Genomic DNA, 18,948 nt, shown 5'->3' with positions numbered 1-18,948 from the left:
CACCTCAGTGCCACCATCTCAAACCACGACGGCGAGATGTTTCCAGCGGGTCTTGCCAGCCGTGGTGCCTATCCCCTTCTTCCAAAATTTGAGTTATTTTATCAGGAATCAGAATTTGGAGATGCTGGAGCACCTGGGAAAGCATCCCCCCAATATTCCTTCCCCCCTGCCGTCTTGCACCCTGAGGTGGGTTGTTTTCTTGGATGAAGGGGCCCGGGAAGGAGAAATGCAGAGCCTGGAACGGGCTCAAAACCTGCCGTTAATGATTAGAAATGTTCTGGCATTTCGTGTCCCTCCTCCGCAGCCGCAGCCTGCGGGAGACGCCGGCGCTTGGCGGCTCTGCCAGGACCGGGGGGGCCACGGCCAGGATGGATTTTGGGGACAGGGGAGCTGTGTGCCACTGGAAAAAATGGGGTGCCATCCACTCTTGCATTCAAAATGCTCCAGAACCCACTGGTTTTGTGCATTTTGGGGGGGTTACTGGTACCGGGATGATCCCCCCCTGGCATTTTGCGTCCTAATTTTGGGGCTAATTTTCTCAAATCCTTGATGCAGGAGTCACCCCAAAAACCCTTTCCACTTGACTCCCCCCAAAACACCCTGTCTTCCTTTGCCAGAGCAGGCAGCAATGGATCTGGAGGATGTAAGAAGAAAAAGGGAAAGGGATCATTTTCCCATCTAAAAATCCCAGCGGAGCTGCCAAAGCTTCGCCTGGAAGCTGGAATGGGGTTTTCTGGAGCAGAGCTATTCCCCCCCCACCCCGCTGTGCTGGTGAGAGGAGGTGGCCGTGGAAAAGCAGCTCTGGCAGGGAGAGCCGGGTGCGGATGGCTGGCGGGGGAATGGAGGGATGCTCCGGGAGCACCCATCTCCCGGGGTGCGGGCTGGGGTGCCTGGGTGCTGCTGGGGGGGGTGGCTGACCCCCAAGAGCCGGTGTGGGCTGCACCCTCCTTTTGCCTGGGGTGGGGTGTGGGACAGGGAGCAGGGTGGGCTGGGTGCCATGAGGGGGGGGGGGGGCAGGGAGTGCCACCACCTGCACCCTGGCTGGAGTGACCTTGGGGACAGAGATGGAAATGGGGATGGGAATAGGGATGGTGAAGGGATGGGGACAGGGACAAGGGTGATGATAGGGATGGGGACAGGATGGGGATGGAGACAGGGATGAGGTAGTGATGGGGACGGGATGGGGACAGGGATGGGGACAAGGACGAGGGTGATGATGGGGATGGGGACAGGGATGAGGGTGATGATGGGGATGGGGATGGGGACATGGGCAAAAATGGGGTTGAAGTTGGGGGTGGCATGGGGACAGGATGAGGACAGGGATGATGGGGTTGAAGTTGGGGATGGGGACAGGAATGGGGCTGGGGACTGCGTCAGGGATGATGATGAGGATGGGGACAGGAACAGTGGTGGGGATGGGGATGGTGGCAGAGGGTATGGGGACAAGGATGGGGACAAGGCTGGTGGTGGCAACGGGGACAGTGACAGTGCCGGGGATGGTGATAGCAATGGGACAGGGATGCTAACGGTGACAGTGAGTGATGACGATGATGCTGGTGATGGCAAAGAGGAAGGTTGGTGCCCCCAGGCCCCCAGGCAGGGCACATCCCTGTGAGCAAGCCCAGCTGGGGAGAGCTGGGGAGGCCCGAATGCGCTGGCGGACCGGGGGGTGCCGCTGCCCGGCTTGGGGGGCCGCGCCGTGTTTTGGGGGCCAGCCGGAGCCAGCATCAGCGCACGGAGCCCACGGGCGACTTATGCAGTTGCTTAGCAACTCCCAAACCCGGATTAGAGGCGAGTGAGGCAGGCGATGGGGGGGCTGCGAGCTGCAGCCCCCCACATTGCCCTGGGCATCTCTCCTCTTTCCTGGGGTCCCCCCATCTCACCCCATCAGCCCTGGCACCTTGGCGTGGTCTGAAGGCAAAAGCAGGGTCCGCAGATAGCACTGAGGGCTGGAAAAATGGCTGGGTCTGCAGGTCTGACTGGAACCCCCCCCACATTTGGGGGGTGGGATGCTCCTGTGAGCAGGGGAGGGATCCCCAAACCTCAAAAATGGAGCCCCCTCCTCTGCGTAGAGTCCACGTCTGGGCACATCACCCCGGGCCTTCAGCAGATGCTCGGTGGGATGTAGTGTCCCGCCATGCCCACCCTTCCTTGTCATCCTCACCCTTGCCATCCTCGTCCTTACCATCCTCATCCTCACACTCCTCAGGACCAAGACCGAAGTAGGTCATGAAGGTTTTACCCCCGTGTCCCGTGCAAACAAACCCAGGGGGCAAAACCCTTCTCCAGCATCACTGCGGGCCAAGCAACCCCCCCCTCCCCAGACAAATAACCCATCACCCCCCTTTTGTCGCAGCTTCACCCCTCTCCGTCCCCCCAAAAAAAAGTCGCTGCAAATTTCAGCACGGCCCTATTAAACCCGCCACACCGAGGGCGAAACCCGAAAGCGCCGTTAAATATTTGATCGCATCCTCTGCATGTAATTTTATATTACACAAAACTCCGACGCGAGCTGCCGGCTCCTTTAAGCGTTAGGAGGGAGTTGGAGGCTGCGAAATAAAATTGGAGGAGGTTAAAAAAAAAAAAAAAAAAAAAAGAGGAGAAAGGGAAAAAAAAAAAAAAAAAAAAAAGAAACACCCCCCCCAACTAAAAGCCTGGCAGGGGTGTAGGGCTGATAGGCTCGCCCGGAGGAAAGCACATTACGTAGGCAAGCGGCTCCGCTCAACTTGCCACCTGCGCCGGGAGAGCTGCCGGGGAAGCGAGACCCTGCCGGAGCCCCTCGCCCATCGCTGGCCGCCCACCCGTCCTCCGCCATGGACTGCTGCAACGTAGGTTCCCCCCTTTCCCCCCAGCATCTCACCTTTCTGCATTTAATTGATTAATATTGTTATTGCCCCCCCCCCCCCCCCAACCTCCTCCTGGAGCGGGGTACGGGGGCGGTGGAGGGGATTTGGGGTGGTGATGTGGGTGGGGGGGTATTTGCAGGGGGGTGATGCTGCGGATGGGTGCTGCACCCAACAGCTCAACCAACTCTGCGTCCATCCCCCCCTCACCCGGTGCTGCTGCAGCCCCCCAGGCCCATACCCCCACCCCAGAGCCCCCCCCCTCCCATTTCACACCAGTTCAGGATCCATCCCGCTGGGGCCAGCAGCCAGCCTGCACCATGGGCAGCATCCCATATCCCGGTCAGGAAAGTCCCCCCATCCCCAAATCCAGCTGCCAGGATGAGGGGTTCTGCTTTTATTCAGCTTTTTCTCACTTCACCCCCTGCTCCCCGCCCCCCCCCCCCCCCCCCCCCCCCCCCCAATTCCAATTACTCTCCAGGCGGGATCAGGGGTGGCTTGATGAATAAAGGGATAAACTGGGGCGAGCAAGGGGGCTGTACCCCTCCGTCCCCACCTGAGGGTGAGCACCCCTTGCCACCCAACCACCAGTCGGCTCAGGGAGCTGATCCAGCGGGAAAGCACAACGTTTTTCCTCCCTTTCTCCCTCCCCTCCCTCTTTTTTTCCCCCTTTTCCCCCTTTTTTCCCCTTTTTCCCCCTCCTGCTTAGCTGCCAGCAGACAGTAGCTCCCATCTCCCCTCCTGGGCACCTCCAGAGAGGCAAAGCCCACCCTGGATATAGGATTTATCCCCCCTGGATATAGGATATTCCCCGCCATATATAGGATTTCTCCCTCTAAATTTAGGATTTTTCCCTGGATACAGGTTTTTACCCTCTGCATGTAGGATTTCTCCCCCTGGATATAGGATTTCTCCTCTGGATATAGGTGTCTGTCATCGTCCCCCCATATAGGATTTCTCCCCTGCATATAGGATTTCTTTCCTGGATATAGGCTTTCTCCCCCTGGGTATAGGTTTTCTCTCCTGAATATAGGATTTCTTTCCTGGATATAGTATTTCTCCCCCTGGATATAGGATTTCTCTCCTGGATATAGGTCCCTGCTCCCCCATATAGGATTTCTCCCCTGAATATAGGATTTCTTCCCCCTGGATATAGGATTTCGTCCCCCTGGATATAGGATTTCTCCCATGGATATAGGATTTCCAGCCCTGGCTATAACATTTCCACCATGGACATATCATTTCCCCCTCGGACCCGTCACTTAAGCCGCCGCCGCTCTTTTGCTCCCCTCACCTTTCACGACAGTAAAACAACCCGAGCAACTTTACGGAGCCGCGGCAAGCTCCGAGGGGAAGAGCATCCTCCTCAAATCTGCAGCTTCCAAAAAAACCCCAAACTCTTTTTAAGTCCTTTAAAGCCCTCCTGGGGCGATGAGAAGGATGCACCCCCGCCGCTGCTGGCACCAGAGTGTCCAGCACCAGCTTGCTCCTGTCTCATTTATTTTTCCCGTGGGATTTTTCCCTCCTTGACCTCGGCGCTGGGTCCAACCGCTCCGGTGGGATGTGGCAGCAGGGGAGTGGGCTGTGGTGATTTATCCCTGGGGAGGCTTTTCCTCCCCTCCGGCATCACTCCCTTCCCTAATTTCCTGGTGTTTTCAGCCAAAGCCCTGAGGACGTATGCGGGAAGATGCAACAGGCTGTGAGGGAAGGGGAAACTGAGGCAGAGCCAGCTTGGCTTGTGCAGTGTGACCCCCCCTGTGCCAAAAATCCCCTCCCTCAAACCCACCCTCTGCTCCCATGGATGTTCCTCTCCCTGTATCACACCCCTCGAGGAAGCAGGATCCAGCCCCAGCGGGGCTGGTGGGGTCCGGCTTCCTGCAGCCAGGTGGTCCAGATTTAGGGATGAGCAGGGGGCGAAGCATCTCCCCCTGCCGCACCTTCGGTTGCCCATCCCCTGAGACACCCGCAAGGCACCCTGATTTTTAGCAAAGGACCCTGATTTTTAACAAAAGACCCTGATTTTTAGCAAAGAAACCTAATTTTTAGCACAGGGGCTAATTTAGGACCTTATTTAATGGATTTAATTGGGGAGGGATGCCCTTTCTGGCGTGCCACCGGCCGTAACCCTCCTGTTGGCGCCAGCAGGAGGGAGCCTGCACAAAGCTGGACGAGGACATCCTGGACATCCCTTTGGATGATCCTGACGCCAACGCGGCGGCCGCCAAGATCCAGGCTAGTTTCCGCGGCCATATGACCCGCAAGAAGATCAAAGGGGGTGAGATCGATCGGAAAACCAAGGACGCCGAGTGCGCCAACAGCACCCGCGGCGGCGACCTCCGCAACGGCGACTAGGTATGCCCCGAATCTCCCTTTTTCCCTCCAAAATCAGGTCATTTTTACAAGGATGCTGCTCCAAGCATCCTTCCCCATGCCGATTCGGGACGGAGAAGGGATTTTTCTTCCCAGGAGGTGAAAGCACGCAGGCAGGCAGCCCCTGCCTGCCCTAATTTTGGGAGCGCGCCGTAGTAGTTAGCATGGGAAGGCGAAGCCCTAGATTTGAATTGAATTTCTCCCTTAGCAACACCACCCCAAACGCCTCGCCTCAGCACATGCTATTTTTAAAAGCCTATGTCACAGTCTCCTGGCAGGAAAAGGTAAATTTAAAAAGCGCCCACGATGCCGAGGCCGCGTGGCATTGGGGCCTGGGGGGTGGTTGTGCCGTGCCCTGTGCCGTGCCGGCGTGGTGAGCAGAGAACGGCCCCGGCTACGCCGAAGGCTGGTTTGGGATTAGTGGTGGGGAGGTCTTGCTGCCGGCTTGGCCACGTGTGTGTGTGTCGGGGCTGGTGGGGATGCAGATGGGATGGAACTGGGATGCAGTGGGGATTCAACGGGGATGAAGCAGGGATGCGGTAAGGATGCAATGGGGGTACAGTGAGCGTTCAGTGGGGATGCACGAAAGGATGCAGTGGGAATGCAGTAGGAAAGAACTGGGGATGCAGTGGGGACCAAACTAAAGATGCAGTGGGGATGCAGTGGGGATGCAAGCGGGATGAACTGGGTATGCAGTGAGGATGCAGTGAGAATGCAGTGGGAATGAGCTGAGGATGCAACAGGGATTCAGTGAGGATGCGATGAGCACGGACTGAGTATGCAGTGGGGATGCAATCGGGATGCAGTGGGGATTCAGCGAGGGTGCTGTGGGGCTGCACTGGAAAGGCAATGGGAAAGCAACGGGCAGTCAGTGGGGCTGCAGTGGGGATTCAGCGAGGATGCAGTCGGGAGTCAGTGGGACTGCAGGGAGGATGCCATGGGGATGCAACAGGGAAGCAACTGCCAAGTGCAGGAGCTGTGAAGCTTATTAGGGCCATGGGGTTTGTTAGGGCTGCCTCGTTAGGTGGGCTGGGCAGGCTTGCACCGGGTGAGCTGGGTTCGCCCCCTCCCACCGGGGTCCTCTGGCCTGGGGGGCCCAGGCTGGGTGTCCCCCCACCCCCAGCTGCTGGGATGGGGATGGGCGAGGGCAGGTTGCAGGCAGCAGGACACGGGTGCAGGAGCAGGGCGCAGGCAGGGTGTGGGCGGGCTGCAAGTAGGGCATGGGCAGGGTGCAGGCAGGGTGTGGGCAGGGCATGGAGAGGATGAGAGCTGCAGGAGCAGGGCGTGGGCAGGGTGCAGGCAGGGGTGCTGGCAGGGAGGGGATGGGGCACGGAGAGGGTGCAGGATGCAGCAGCAAGGTGCAAGAACAGGGCACGGGCAGGGTGCGGGCAGGCTGCAGGGGCAGGGTGGAGGGGCAGGGTGCAGGCAGGACACAGGGTGCAGCAGCAGGGTGTGGGCAGGGTGCAGGAGCAGGGTGCAGGAGCAGGGTGCAGGCAGGGCACAGGGTGCAGCAGCAGGGTACAGGCAGGGCGCAGGAGCAGGGTGCAGGAGCAGGGTGCAGGCAGGGCACAGGGTGCAGCAGCAGGGTGTGGGCAGGGTGCAGGAGCAGGGTGCAGGCAGGGTGCAGGGTGCAGGAGCAGGGTGCAGGAGCAGGGTGCAGGCAGGGCACAGGGTGCAGCAGCAGGGTGTGGGCAGGGTGCAGGAGCAGGGTGCAGGCAGGGTGCAGGGTGCAGGAGCAGGGTGCAGGAGCAGGGTGCAGGCAGGGTGCAGGGTGCAGGAGCAGGGTGCAGACAGGGCGCAAGGCGCAGGAGCAGGGTGCAGGGTGCAGGAGCAGGGTGCAGACAGGGTGCAGGGCGCAGGAGCAGGGCGCAGGAGCAGGGTGCAGGAGCAGGGTGCAGGGTGCAGGAGCAGGGTGCAGACAGGGCGCAGGGTGCAGGAGCAGGGTGCAGGAGCAGGGTGCAGGAGCAGGGCGCAGGAGCAGGGTGCAGGGCACAGGAGCAGGGTGCAGGAGCAGGGTGCAGGCAGGGTGCAGGGTGCAGGAGCAGGGTGCAGACAGGGCGCAGGGCGCAGGAGCAGGGTGCAGGGTGCAGGAGCAGGGTGCAGACAGGGTGCAGGGCGCAGGAGCAGGGCGCAGGAGCAGGGTGCAGGAGCAGGGTGCAGGGTGCAGGAGCAGGGTGCAGACAGGGCACAGGGTGCAGGAGCAGGGTGCAGGCAGGGCGCAGGGTGCAGGAGCAGGGTGCAGGAGCAGGGTGCAAGAGCAGGGTGCAGGCAGGGCGCAGGGTGCAGCAGCAGGGTGCAGGCAGGGCTGACTGCTCTCTCCTTGCTTGCAGGGGCCACCAGGCGCTCCCCGGACCCCCTCACCGCCGAGCCCCCGCTGACCACAGAGGCCCAGGAGCCCCCGCTTCGCCCCGCCACCCCCCCGCATGCACCCCCCGGGGTCCCCCCACAGCCAGGCTCTGCCCCTGCCCCCGGCCGCCGCCCCCTGCCCCAGCCCCCCCACACCCCAATAAACATCCCTGCCAGAGGCCCTGCCTGTCCTTGGTGCCCTTCGATGTCACCCGGCAGAGTGGTGAGGTCACAGCGGCGCGAAGGTGGGGTGGTCACGGGGCGGGTGATGCCATACATGCATGTGTGACGTCACTGGCAGGCGTGTGGTGGCTGGTGTGACACCACCCAGGCACGTGTGATGTCACTGCAGGGCGTGCGATGGCTGGCGTGACATCACGCAAGCGTGCGTGGTACGGCATGATGCCGCTCCTGGGTGGGAGACAGCTCATGTCACGCTTTGCAGCCATGAGCTGGGTGGTGTGACGTCACTGCTGGACGTGTGACAGCTGGTGTGACATCACATAGGCATGTGTCATGTCACCCCTGGCTGTGTGATGGCGGGTGTGACATCACACAGGCGCACACGACATCGCCGATGGATGCGGCAGCCAGCGGGGGGGTCACACCGGCATGAGCTGGGTGCTGTGATGTCACACACTCGCTGTGACATCATCCTGCCTGACACAGGGTGTGACATCACGGTGACGGACCAGCGATGGGGTGTGACAACGCACACATGCCACAGAGGCTACCCTGAGGACCCCGGCCGGTGCGCTGTGACATCACACAGCCGCTATGACATCACCCGGAGGGACATGGGGCCCCCAACTCCCTGAATCCCCACAAACTCACCCAAAACGAAGGCGCCGAACAGCGCGGCCACTTTTAATCAGAAAACCCCTAAAAAAAGTGCGTGCCCCACCCCCACCCCCGACCCCTTGTTTGCCCCCCCTGCTTCTAATGCTCTTTTATGAAAAAATCCCCCATTTCAACTGAGATATATATATATATATATATATATAAAAAAAAAAAAAAAAAAGAGGATCCCCCCCTCCAGGCGGGGCCAGGGCTATTTTGGGGTGTTATATTTACGGGGAGACTCGGCCCCCCCAAACCCGAGGAGCCTCCCGCATCCATTAAACAACCCCACGACGAGTCCAGCTGCTTGAGGCGTCTTTTAAAAAGGAAAAAACCAACCCAAAAAGGGGAAAAAAAACACCCCAGAAAATGGGGGGGTGTCTGCGTTCTGCATACGAGCACCCCTTTCTTTTGGGGGTGGGGGGGCTCACACCAAGGAGCCGGCTCGGCTCTGTGCCGGCACCATGACGGGGATGGCGCCTGCCCGTGCCAAGCTGGAGGGGGGCAACGACCCTGGGGGGGCGGCCGGATCCTGGCGGCGCTGGGGGACCCCGTTAATGGTGGGGGGGGAGAGGCTGGGGACGCGTCCCCCTCCCCGGGGTGGGGGTCCCCGGTAGCTGCCGGTGGTGGTGAGGATGGAGGCGGTGTCGGAGGGGGGTTTGGCACCGTAGGGTCTCTCCCGGGTGCCGGCGATGGAGGACAAGGTGCTGGTTTTGGAGATGGTGTCCGAAGCCGGGCTCCTCGCCCACGTGGGGGTTTTGGGGGCCACGGCGTCTTCCCTGCCGAGAGGGGACAACGTCGGAGAGATCAGCACTGAGCAAGCCCAATATCCCCCTCCCCAGCAGCCCCCCACCAAAGCAATGGGGCCCCCAAGGTTGTGCCACAGCTCCTGGACCCCAAAAGAGGGCAGCAAGAGGGAAAGGGGGGGGGGGAACAGAAGTGGAAAGTGCCCTTGTTAATTCTGAAACCTAATGACGGCTGGCTGGAGATGGAAACCTCCTCCCCCATTAGCTCTGAAAACTAGCAATGACTGGCCAGAAATGGGAACCTCCTCCCCACTCCCGTTAACTCTGAAACCTAATGATGACTGGCCAGAGATGGAAACCTTCCTCCCCACCCCTCATTAACTCTGAAACCTAATGATGACTGGCCAGAGATGGAAACCTCCTCCTCCCTCATTAACCCTGAAAGCCAGCGATGACAACTTGAACTGCCTCCGCAGGACGGGCGCCTCACTTGATCTCGTTGGCTGCCTCCTCCTGGCAGTCACGTTTCTTCCTCCGGTAGCCAACGACTCGCTGGGCGAAGAAGATGACAGTGGCAAGGGCACCCAGGGAGCCCAGCACGGCGCCGGCGATGACTGCTTTGGTGCTAGCTGCCGGAGAGAGGCAGGGAGGTGGCGGGGACGGGGGGAGGTCGCCTCCCCCCTTATTTCCACGTGGACCCCACAGGGACCTCGTGGGGACCGTGCTCCCACCCTCCCCAGCCCTGTGGACACGTACTCAGTACTCACTTGAGTGCACCTCCAGGAGGATGCTGCACTCGGCTGAACCCGCTTGGTTCTCAGCCACGCAGACGTAGAGACCCGACATGTCCAGGGAGAGGTTGGTCAGCTTGAGGGTGCCCCTGGCCCGGTCTGCGGGCGAGAAATTCAGGTGCTGCCCTGGGACCACCGGCCTGTGCCCCCCAAACCTCCTTGGGCAGGGAGCGGGCAGGGTTAGGGGGGACACTCCCCTGGGGCAGGGTTGGGGGGACATTGCCCTGGGGCAGGGTTAGGGGGGACACTCCCCTGGGGCAGGGTTGGGGGGACATTGCCCTGGGGCAGGGTTAGGGGGGCCACTCCCCTGGGGCAGGGTTGGGGGGACATTGCCCTGGGGCCGGGTTAGGGGGGACACTCCCCTGGGGCAGGGTTAGGGGGGACAGTGCCCTGGGGCAGGGTTAAGGGGACACTCCCCTGGGGCAGGGTTAGGGGGACATTGCCCTGGGGCAGGGTTAGGGGGACACTCCCCTGGGGCAGGGTTGGGGGGACACTCCCCTGGGGCAGGGTTAGGGGGGACAGTGCCCTGGGGCAGGGTTAGGGGGGGACACTCCCCTGGGGCAGGGTTGGGGGGACATTGCCCTGGGGCAGGGTTAGGGGGGACATTCCCCTGGGGCAGGGTTAGGGGGACAGTGCCCTGGGGCAGGGTTGGGGGGACACTCCCCTGGGGCAGGGTTGGGGGGGACAGTGCCCTGGGGCAGGGTTGGGGGGACACTCCCCTGGGGCAGGGTTGGGGGGACACTCCCCTGGGGCAGGGTTAGGGGGGACAGTGCCCTGGGGCAGGGTTAGGGGGACACCCCCCTGGGGCAGGGTTAAGGGGACACCCCCCTGGGGCAGGGTTAGGGGGACAAAGCTAAAAGCATCCCCCAGCTGAAGCTTCCCAGGATTTTCCACCCCCCCCCCGCCCCGCCAGCCCCCCGCTGTGCCACCTTACCCTGGGCGGGGGGGAAGAAGACCTGCAGGGTGGGGGCCGTGCGCTGCCACTGGTACCCGGGCGAGGGCTTCCCCTTCTCGGAGGCGCAGCTCAGCGTCACGTTGGCTCCCACGGCGGGGCTGCCGTGCAGCTGGCAGGTGGGGGTGGCTGGTGGCACTGCAGGCACCCACATTAATCCCCAGAGACACCGGGGCGGGGGTGGGGGAGGGGGATTGTCCAAAGGAGCCGGGGTGACCAGCGGAGCCTTACCCAGGACGGTGAGGTTGATGACACCGATGTTCTTGCCTGTGCTGGTGTCGTCATCCACCACGTTGACGGTGCACATGTACTGGCCCGAGTCACGCTCCCGGGTGGCGTTGATGAACACCGAGATGTTGTGGGTGAGGATGGGGTACAGGAACCCCACGCGGGGCTTCAGCTCTGTCTCCTCCACCTTTGCCACCCCGTCCAGGTAGGTCAGGATCTGCATGGGGGAAAACACCTGCTTGGTCACCTCTGGATGGTGTTGCAGGAGAGGAACCCCTCCGACAAATCCTAAATTTTGTGGAGTAGCCGCTGCTGCAGGAGCTCCCCGCATCCTCAGGTGTCCTGAGCACCCATGGCACGGGAACCGTGGGCATCTCCCCACCGTGGGCAGCACAAGTACCCCCCTGCCACGGGCACCATGAGCAGCTGCCCTGTCATGAGCATCTCCCCATCACGGGCACCACACGCATCCTCCCATCACGGGCATCTCCCTATCACAGGTACCATGAGCACCTCCCCACCACAGGCACTATGATCATGCCCCCACTGTGGGCATCTCTGCATCACGGGCACCATGAGCATCCCCCAGTCCTGGGCATCTTCCCTTCATGGGTATCTCCCTGTTGCAAGCACCACGGACATGCTCCCATCGTGGGCACCGACCCATCATCACGAGCTTCCCCCCATTGCAGGCACCTCTGCATCATGGGCACCACAATCATCCCCCCACTGTGGGCGCCTCCCCACTGTGGGCACCATGAGCATCTTCCTACCAAGGGCATCTCCCCATCTTGGCTACCTCCCCACTGTGGGTACCACAAGCATCCCCCCATTGCAGGCACCACAGACATGACCTCATCGTGGGCATCTACACATCACCATCACCATGAGCACCTCCCCATCAAGGGCACCTCTCCATTGCAGGCACCATGAGCTTGCCTGTCATGGGCACCGTGGGCACCTCCATGTAGTGGGCACCTCTGCATGGTGGGCACCATGAGCAGCTCCCCATCATGGGCACCACTCCATGGTGGGCACCATAAGCATCTCCCCATCATGGGCACCATGGGCACCAGTCCATCACGGGCACCATGAGCATCTCGCCATCATGGGCACCAGTCCATCACGGGCACCATGAGCTTTCCCCCACCGCGGGCACCACAGGCACCTCCCCATTGCAGGCGCTACTGGCATGGCCCCATCATAGCCATCTCCCCATCACAAGTACCATGGGCACCTTCCCATGGTGGACCTCTCCTCATCATAGGCACCACAAGCATCTCCCCATCGCGGGCACCTCCCCACCATGGGCACTGCCTGGCTTGTCCCCTCCCTTTCCCCCCACGTCCCCTCCCCACTTCTTACCTGGAAGGGGCCAGCATCTTCCTTGTTCAGCAGCCAGGTGATGTAGGGCTTCTTCTGGGAGTGGCTGGTGTACCAGGCGGGCAGCACCGCTTGCTGCCCCTCCACCGAGAAGACCAAGCTTGTCCCCACGTGCACCTCCAGCACAGCCGAGGAGACACCTGCCCACAGCCGGAGAGAGAAGAAAAGGGGACGTGACTCAACCCCATGCCATTTTCCCACAAAACCCCACCAATTGTTGCAAATCCTCCCCATTCCCAAGGGAAACCCCAACAATCCCAAGTTATTGCCGGGAGCTGGGCCAGCAGAACGTTCTTCCTCCTTCCCTGCCATGGGAAGGGCTTTCCGGCCGCTCTGGAGGATGCAGGACAATGCCGCTCCCTCCCATCCCCCTTTCCCCCCTGCCTGGGGTGGGGAAACCCCCCCAACTCCTGGGGGACCGCTGCCTCTCCCCAGGGGGCTCCCGCAGCCGGACACCCCCCTTTAGCACAGCACTGGGGTACCCCCGACCACCCCAATGCTGCACCAGATCCTCCATCCCATGGGATTTATTTTGAGGGGAGGCGCCCACATGCACCCCACAAGGCCTTCCTGTCATCCCAGCACCCCCCCTTTCTGCTGCTGGTGCTAAACTGGGATTATTCACGGGTGGCCTCCCCTGAACCCCCATCTCACCCCATCCCAACTCCCATCCCGTCCCAAATACCCCATCCTTACACTCCCTGTGTCCCAGCATCCCCCCCAAACCCCACTGGGAGGAGGCAATGGGATACCGGTGGGTACCACGGACCGGAGAAGGATGCTCCGGCTCCCAGGGGAAGATTACTCCCCGGCTTTGCCTGTAAGGCTCAGCCGGAAAATTAATCGGCTCAGGCGAGGCCGGGTTTGCGCTGGGGTTTGTTTTTTTTTTTTTTCCCGGGGGAATGCCACCGAGGACCTGCATCCCGGCAGCTCCATCCCTGCATCCCGCCCATCGATCCATGTCCCCAGCTGGCCCCAGTCCTGCCAGCGCCCCAGGGATGCTCTGGGTTGGGATGCAGGGCGGGAAGGATGATGCTACCCCATCATCCCAAAACTTTGCTGCCACCTGGAATTTGGGGAAAAAAACCCTGGTTTTGAAGGATTTAGGGAAGGCTCCAACAGCCTCACCTTCTTCTCTACAGACTCAAGGGTTTTAATTTGATATTTCCAGGGTGGGAAGAGGAAAACAAGGCCCCAGGGGGTATTTTTAGCCTCCTCCCTGCATCCGTTCATCCCCCTCCCGACAAGGCATCGGCACAGTTTCCGGACGGAGCCTTCCAGCTCCAGGCAGGAAACTCTGCTTCGGCCGATAAGTCTTCCCAGGAATTTAAAAAAAAAAAAAAAAAAAAAAAAAATCAAATTTCCCTTCTCTGGTGAAAAACCGGGAGAAATCAGCCCCAGTCTGGTGAGGATGCTTAAAAATAGCTCACCCAGGCTAAGAACATAAACCCTTAAGTCCCGGCGAGGGGGAAGAAAAACGGCTGCCGGGCGAGGGAGGTGGCAGGGGGGAGCCTGCGTGCCACCCTAGCGTGGGCAAAATAATTGCTGCTATTATTAATTATAGACAGCTATGGTATGGAATAAAATCAACAGTATGGAAAAAGAACGTTAATTGTCTTGGAAATCTATGTCACGATCAAGATAGTTGTATTAAATTTAGTATAGAAGAAAATATATGATATCTAATAATTCTGTTGTAATTTATATAGTAAAATAGATAAGAGATAATATGCATTCTATAATCATAAATATACATATACAGTATAATAATCACAAATAAGTATATGTTTTTATAAGAACAGTGATAATAGTGGGGATGTGATAGTGCTATTAGTTACCATAACACTCATAGTAATGGTAGTAGTGATAAAACCGATGTTAATTCTAATAATAATGATGTTAATGTTAATGCTAATAATAATAATAATATAGTTCATTAATGATGCAGATGGCATCATTAAATGACACCAGAGCTCCTAAACTTCTGTGCATCCCCAACAGCTGGGAAAATCCAGGTTTTTTCAGCCCAGCTTCTCCATCACTGTACATATAATTGTATTAAATTTAGATAATCTAGAAAAAAATATGATATATATAATAATTATATTGTATTTTCTATAATAAAAGAGATAATGTCATGTACATTATATAATAATTATGAATATAATTGTATTTTATAACAATGAAAATGATAGTTATATTAATTATATTATTGTTATTATTATTATGGTTCATTAATGATGCAAATGGCATCATTAAATGACACCACAACTCCTAAACCTCTCTGCCTCCCCAACAGTTGGGAAAATCCCAGTTTTCCAGCCCCGCTCCTCCATCAGCAACATTTTTTGGGCACAAAAAAGGTGATGGGCCAACAGGCGCTGCAGGTCCCTGGGGAAATCCAGGCTCTGGAAGATGAAAAGATGCTCCGGCACCGCCTGTCGTACCCCAAAGCATCCAAACAGCCCCATGTACTGCAACTGCAGCAAACCTGCCGGTGCCTGCTGCGGGCCAGGCCCCCCGCACCCTCACCAGGGTGTGTTAACTCTGAAACCTAATGATGACGATGTTAATAGCGCTCTGTGGTTGCAGCTTTGCTCTGTCAAACCGCGGTGGCAGGAGATTGCAGCTCCATCATCCCCCCCTCCAGCACAACAGGGAGAGGTGGATGGATCCAAATCTGGAGGCTGCTCGGTCCCCAAAATCCCCTTTTTCTTGCAGAATTCACCCCAAATTTCTCATCTGGGACAAATCTGACCCTAAAAAAGGGTTGGGAGAGCTGGTGCTCGAGCTGCGGGCAGGGGACCGAACCCTTTGGCATCAGCTCCAGCTTTAGCCACCTCGCCGCTTCAAATCCTCTAATGCTTTAACCAGATCGAAAAAATTAAGCTGCTCCCAGTGCTCATAGGCATATCAGCGGGGGTGGGGGGGAACCCTGGGACCGCCCGGCTGCTCTTTGGGCTGAAAAATCTGGATTTTTATCCAGCTGCCCTGAGCTAAGCACCTGCCCAGGAGTTTTCCCTCTGCTCCAGGCCATCTGCTTGGATTTTTTTCCATATGGAAAAAAAAACCCCTTTAAATTTACCTTCCGAAATACTTTTACATTCCCCGCCCCCCCCCGCGGAAAAAAAAAAAAAAAATCTTTAAATGTACCTTTGAATTTATTCCCTAGGAAAAAAATACCTTTAAATCCTTGTGCACCTGCAGCAACCTCGGGATTCATCCCCACACCTATATTAAACACCCCATCCTCATCCAAAATCGCATCGTTTCACCCCAAAAAAGCTGCTTCCCAGCTCAAGGTGCAGCCTGAACCTCCCCCCAAATTATCCCCCCCTCCCCAAATCAGCATTCCCCCCCCCCCCAAACCCCACCCGACCCTATAAGCTATTAACCGTACGGGGAATTAATGCCTGGAGGCGGTTGGGGTTTGATGACCCCATTCGATAGGATTAAGGCGCCGGAGTCATGTGAAACCCAGACCCAAATTAAATCCTGAGAGACCAAGTTTGGGATTTAAAACACACAGCGGGAATCTGGCCGGAAAAACGAGCCCTTAAAAAAAAAAAAAAACTTGGAAAAAGGTCAAGGAGCATCTCAGCGATGCGACGCAGCCACCCAGCTTTTTTTTTATTATTATTTTTGGGGGATTTTTTTTTTTTCTCCCCTTAACTCCAACTATTTATAAACGGGCAGATAGGAGATGCCGGGCTGCGGAGCAGCGTCCGTTGGGAAAATCCACGGTGGCTTTTCTCATGACCCTGGGCGGGGGTGAGGGGCAGAAAGCGCCGTATCCTCCAGAGAGACCAAATTTGGGGAAAAAGAATTAAATAAAATAATAATAATAACACTACGTGACTTTGCTACAGATGGAAACGCGCTTTAATTCCTGATGCGGGAGAAGGAGGCGGCGATGGGATGGGAATGGGGATGGGATGGGGACAGGGATGCTGAGCATCACCCCTCATTCCGCTTATCCCCATCACGATCCCGTACGGAGCCTGCAGGGTGGGGACGGGCTGCTTGAAAGCGAATTTCCAAGGAATAACACCCGTTTGGGGCTTCAAAGCATCTTTTTGCTGCGGTTTTGTGCTCTTGGGCTCTACAGCTTCACCCCCCAGGGCTCGGCATGACTTTTCTGGGGGGATCCATGAGGACCCCATGCAAATTAACGCTGTCGGGCTGCAGCAAAGGAGCATCCCGGTGGGATTTAAGGATGAAGTGACCACCACGCCTCAGCTCAACGCCCTTCAATTAACTTTTATCAAGGAAAAAAAACCTTCCAGGAGGGAAAATCAGTGGCTCCGGGTGCAGGGACCCCCACCCAGCATCCCGCCAGGGAGGAAACGCCACTGCCATTGTTTTTGGGGCCATTTCCTTTCCCCAAAGGCCTCTCCTCCGCTGGGAACGCCAAGGGATGTTTGCCTTTGGAGCAACCATGGCGTTTCCAAAAAAACTCAAATAGGGCCAGAAATTAGGGGGGAAAGGAGGGGAAAATGCCAGAGACAGAGGGAGGTTGAGACCCGTCACCCCAAAACCCACTGGGGTGGCTGTAAAGCACCAGTCAACAAGGGAAGGGGCAGGTTTTTATGGGAAAGAGGAAAAAAATTTGATTTTTTCCTGCCCGACGCCATGCAGGGAGGTGAATTACTGGCTCTGGCACATCGGGGTCCCCCCGCCATGGGGTGGCTTTTGGTTTGGGGGTGCTGGAAGGTGCCATTCAGCAGCTCCAAGGAACAAAGTGGCTTTTCCCGGGGGACCCTGATTTCTTCCTCTTGGGGCACCACAAAGAGGGGATGGGGGTGGATTGCCACCCCACCCACCCCCCCAGCACCCACTTTCCTGTTGGGGTGGGGGGATCGAGAGCACGGAGAGGGGCTGGGGAGTGCCATGAGTCCCCCGGTACCCCTGTGTCCCACCCGGTGCCCCATGAAAGCTCCCCGGGGGGGTCCCTGGGCTCCCATGCATCTGGCTGGATGCCCCTCCACTGCTCCGCACCCTTCTCAGTGAGCCCCCAGTACCCCCGCGTCCTGCCCGGTGCCCCCCAGCTCCTCCACGCCCTGCCTGGTGCATCCCGGTACCCCCATGTCCTGCCCGGTGCCCCCCCAGAACCCATGGGTCCTGTCCGGTGCTCTCCCAGTACCCCTGGGTCCTGCCTGGTGCGCCCCCCAGTATCCCGGGTCCTACCTGGTGCCCCACCAGTACCACCCCAGTACCCCACGTCCTGCCCGGTGCCCCCCCCCCCCCCAGTATTCCGGGTCCTCCCCGGTGCCCCCCCCCCCCCCACGGTACCCCGGGTCCTCCCCAGTACCCCCCCGGTACCCCTGGGTCCTGCGCGGTACCCACCCGGTATCCCGGGTCCTCCTCGGTGCCCCCCCGCTACCTTGGGTCCTGCCCGGTGCCTTCCTCGGTACCCCCCGGTACCCCCCCCGGTACCCTGGGTCCTGCCCGGTGCCCTCCCCCGGTACCACCCCGTACCCCGGGTCCTGCCCGGTGCCCTCCTCGGTACCCCCCGGTACCCCCCCGGTACCCCGGGTCCTGCCCAGTACCCTCCTCGGTACCCCCCCCGGTACCCTGGGTCCTGCCCGGTGCCCTCCCCCGGTACCACCCCGTACCCCGGGTCCTGCCCGGTGCCCTCCTCGGTACCCCCCGGCACCCCCCGGGTACCGCAGGTCCTGCACGGTGCCCGCCCCCGGTACCCCCCCGGTACCCCCCCCGGCACCCCATGTCCTGCTCGGTGCCATCCCCGGTACCGCGGGTCCTGCCCGGTGCCCTCCCCCGGTACCCCCCGGTACCCCGGGTCCTGCTCGGTGCCATCCCCAGTACCCCGGGTCCTGCCCGGTGCCATCCCCAGTACCCCGGGTCCTGCCCGCTGCTTCTCTGGCTCCTGCACATCCTGCCCGGTCCCCCCCAGCTCCCCCCCCCCCCGCACCCCCCCCCGGTCCCCCCGGTCCCCCCGGTGCGGCGGGGCTCACCCAGCAGCGCAGCCAGCGCCAGCGCAGCCCGCGGCAGCGCGCCCATGGCCGGACCCGCAGGTGCCAGAGGGGGGGGGGCCGGGACCCGGGGGGGGGGGGGGGGGGAGCCGCCCGCAGGTGGGGGCGGAGCCTCCGAAGGGGGAGGGGCATGGGGAAGGGGCGGGGCCTCTTCCCACCCCAGGGGGGGTATCCCAGCCCCAGGCACTGCCCTCCCCCCCACACACCGGGGTCCAAAGCAGCCCCCAGCCCCAGGCATGAAAACCAGCCCTGCACCGACAAATCGGTGGTAATCATTAATTATTTGGGTTATTATTAATTATGATATTAAGGGCACAATGTGGCACCCGCTGGGGGGGGCACAGGGACCCCTAAACCCTCCCCGGCTCCATCCTTCGCCCTCCTCCTGCCAACACCCCCCAGGACCTTCAGATAAACACATTCATCCTTAAAAGCAAATCAAAAAATACCCCAAAA

General features: G+C 59.4%; 2 protein-coding genes across 3 annotated transcripts; one reads left to right on the top strand and one right to left on the bottom strand.

The window, feature by feature from the left end:
- Positions 1-2,658: 2,658 nt before the first annotated feature.
- NRGN (neurogranin) lies at positions 2,659-7,738 on the top strand. Of its 2 annotated transcripts, none has more exons than XM_040616184.1 (3): positions 2,659-2,828; positions 4,989-5,195; positions 7,544-7,738. In XM_040616184.1, the coding sequence occupies exons 1-2, from the start codon at positions 2,814-2,816 to the stop codon at positions 5,193-5,195; spliced, it is 222 nt and encodes a 73-aa protein (XP_040472118.1). In that variant the 5' UTR covers positions 2,659-2,813; the 3' UTR covers positions 7,544-7,738. The 2 variants fall into 2 exon arrangements, with proteins under 2 accessions (XP_040472118.1, XP_040472117.1); XM_040616183.1 differs by having other exon boundaries at positions 4,986-5,195.
- An 873-nt stretch (positions 7,739-8,611) lies between these two features.
- Positions 8,612-18,558, bottom strand: ESAM (endothelial cell adhesion molecule). The gene is made up of 7 exons (XM_040616181.1): positions 18,475-18,558; positions 12,482-12,639; positions 11,120-11,333; positions 10,871-11,026; positions 9,913-10,035; positions 9,636-9,774; positions 8,612-9,178 (listed from the first exon to the last, which is right to left on the bottom strand). The coding sequence occupies exons 1-7, from the start codon at positions 18,518-18,520 to the stop codon at positions 8,827-8,829; spliced, it is 1,188 nt and encodes a 395-aa protein (XP_040472115.1). The 5' UTR covers positions 18,521-18,558; the 3' UTR covers positions 8,612-8,826.
- Positions 18,559-18,948: the final 390 nt, after the last annotated feature.

Source organism: Falco naumanni, chromosome 16, assembly GCF_017639655.2.
Source record: "Falco naumanni isolate bFalNau1 chromosome 16, bFalNau1.pat, whole genome shotgun sequence".
NCBI lineage: Eukaryota > Metazoa > Chordata > Aves > Falconiformes > Falconidae > Falco > Falco naumanni.
Note: the sequence above shows the minus strand (reverse complement) of the source record. Positions and strands in the feature narration are given on the sequence as shown.

Coding starts and splice junctions, on each gene's coding strand:
- ESAM (XM_040616181.1), bottom strand. CDS start 18,520: ATGGGCGCGCTGCCGCGGGCTGCGCTGGCGCTGGCTGCGCTGCTGG. Junction 11,027..11,119: donor CATCAACCTCACCGTCCTGG/GTAAGGCTCCGC, acceptor GGGTGCCTGCAG/TGCCACCAGCCACCCCCACC. Junction 9,179..9,635: donor GAGGCAGCCAACGAGATCAA/GTGAGGCGCCCG, acceptor CCCTCTCGGCAG/GGAAGACGCCGTGGCCCCCA.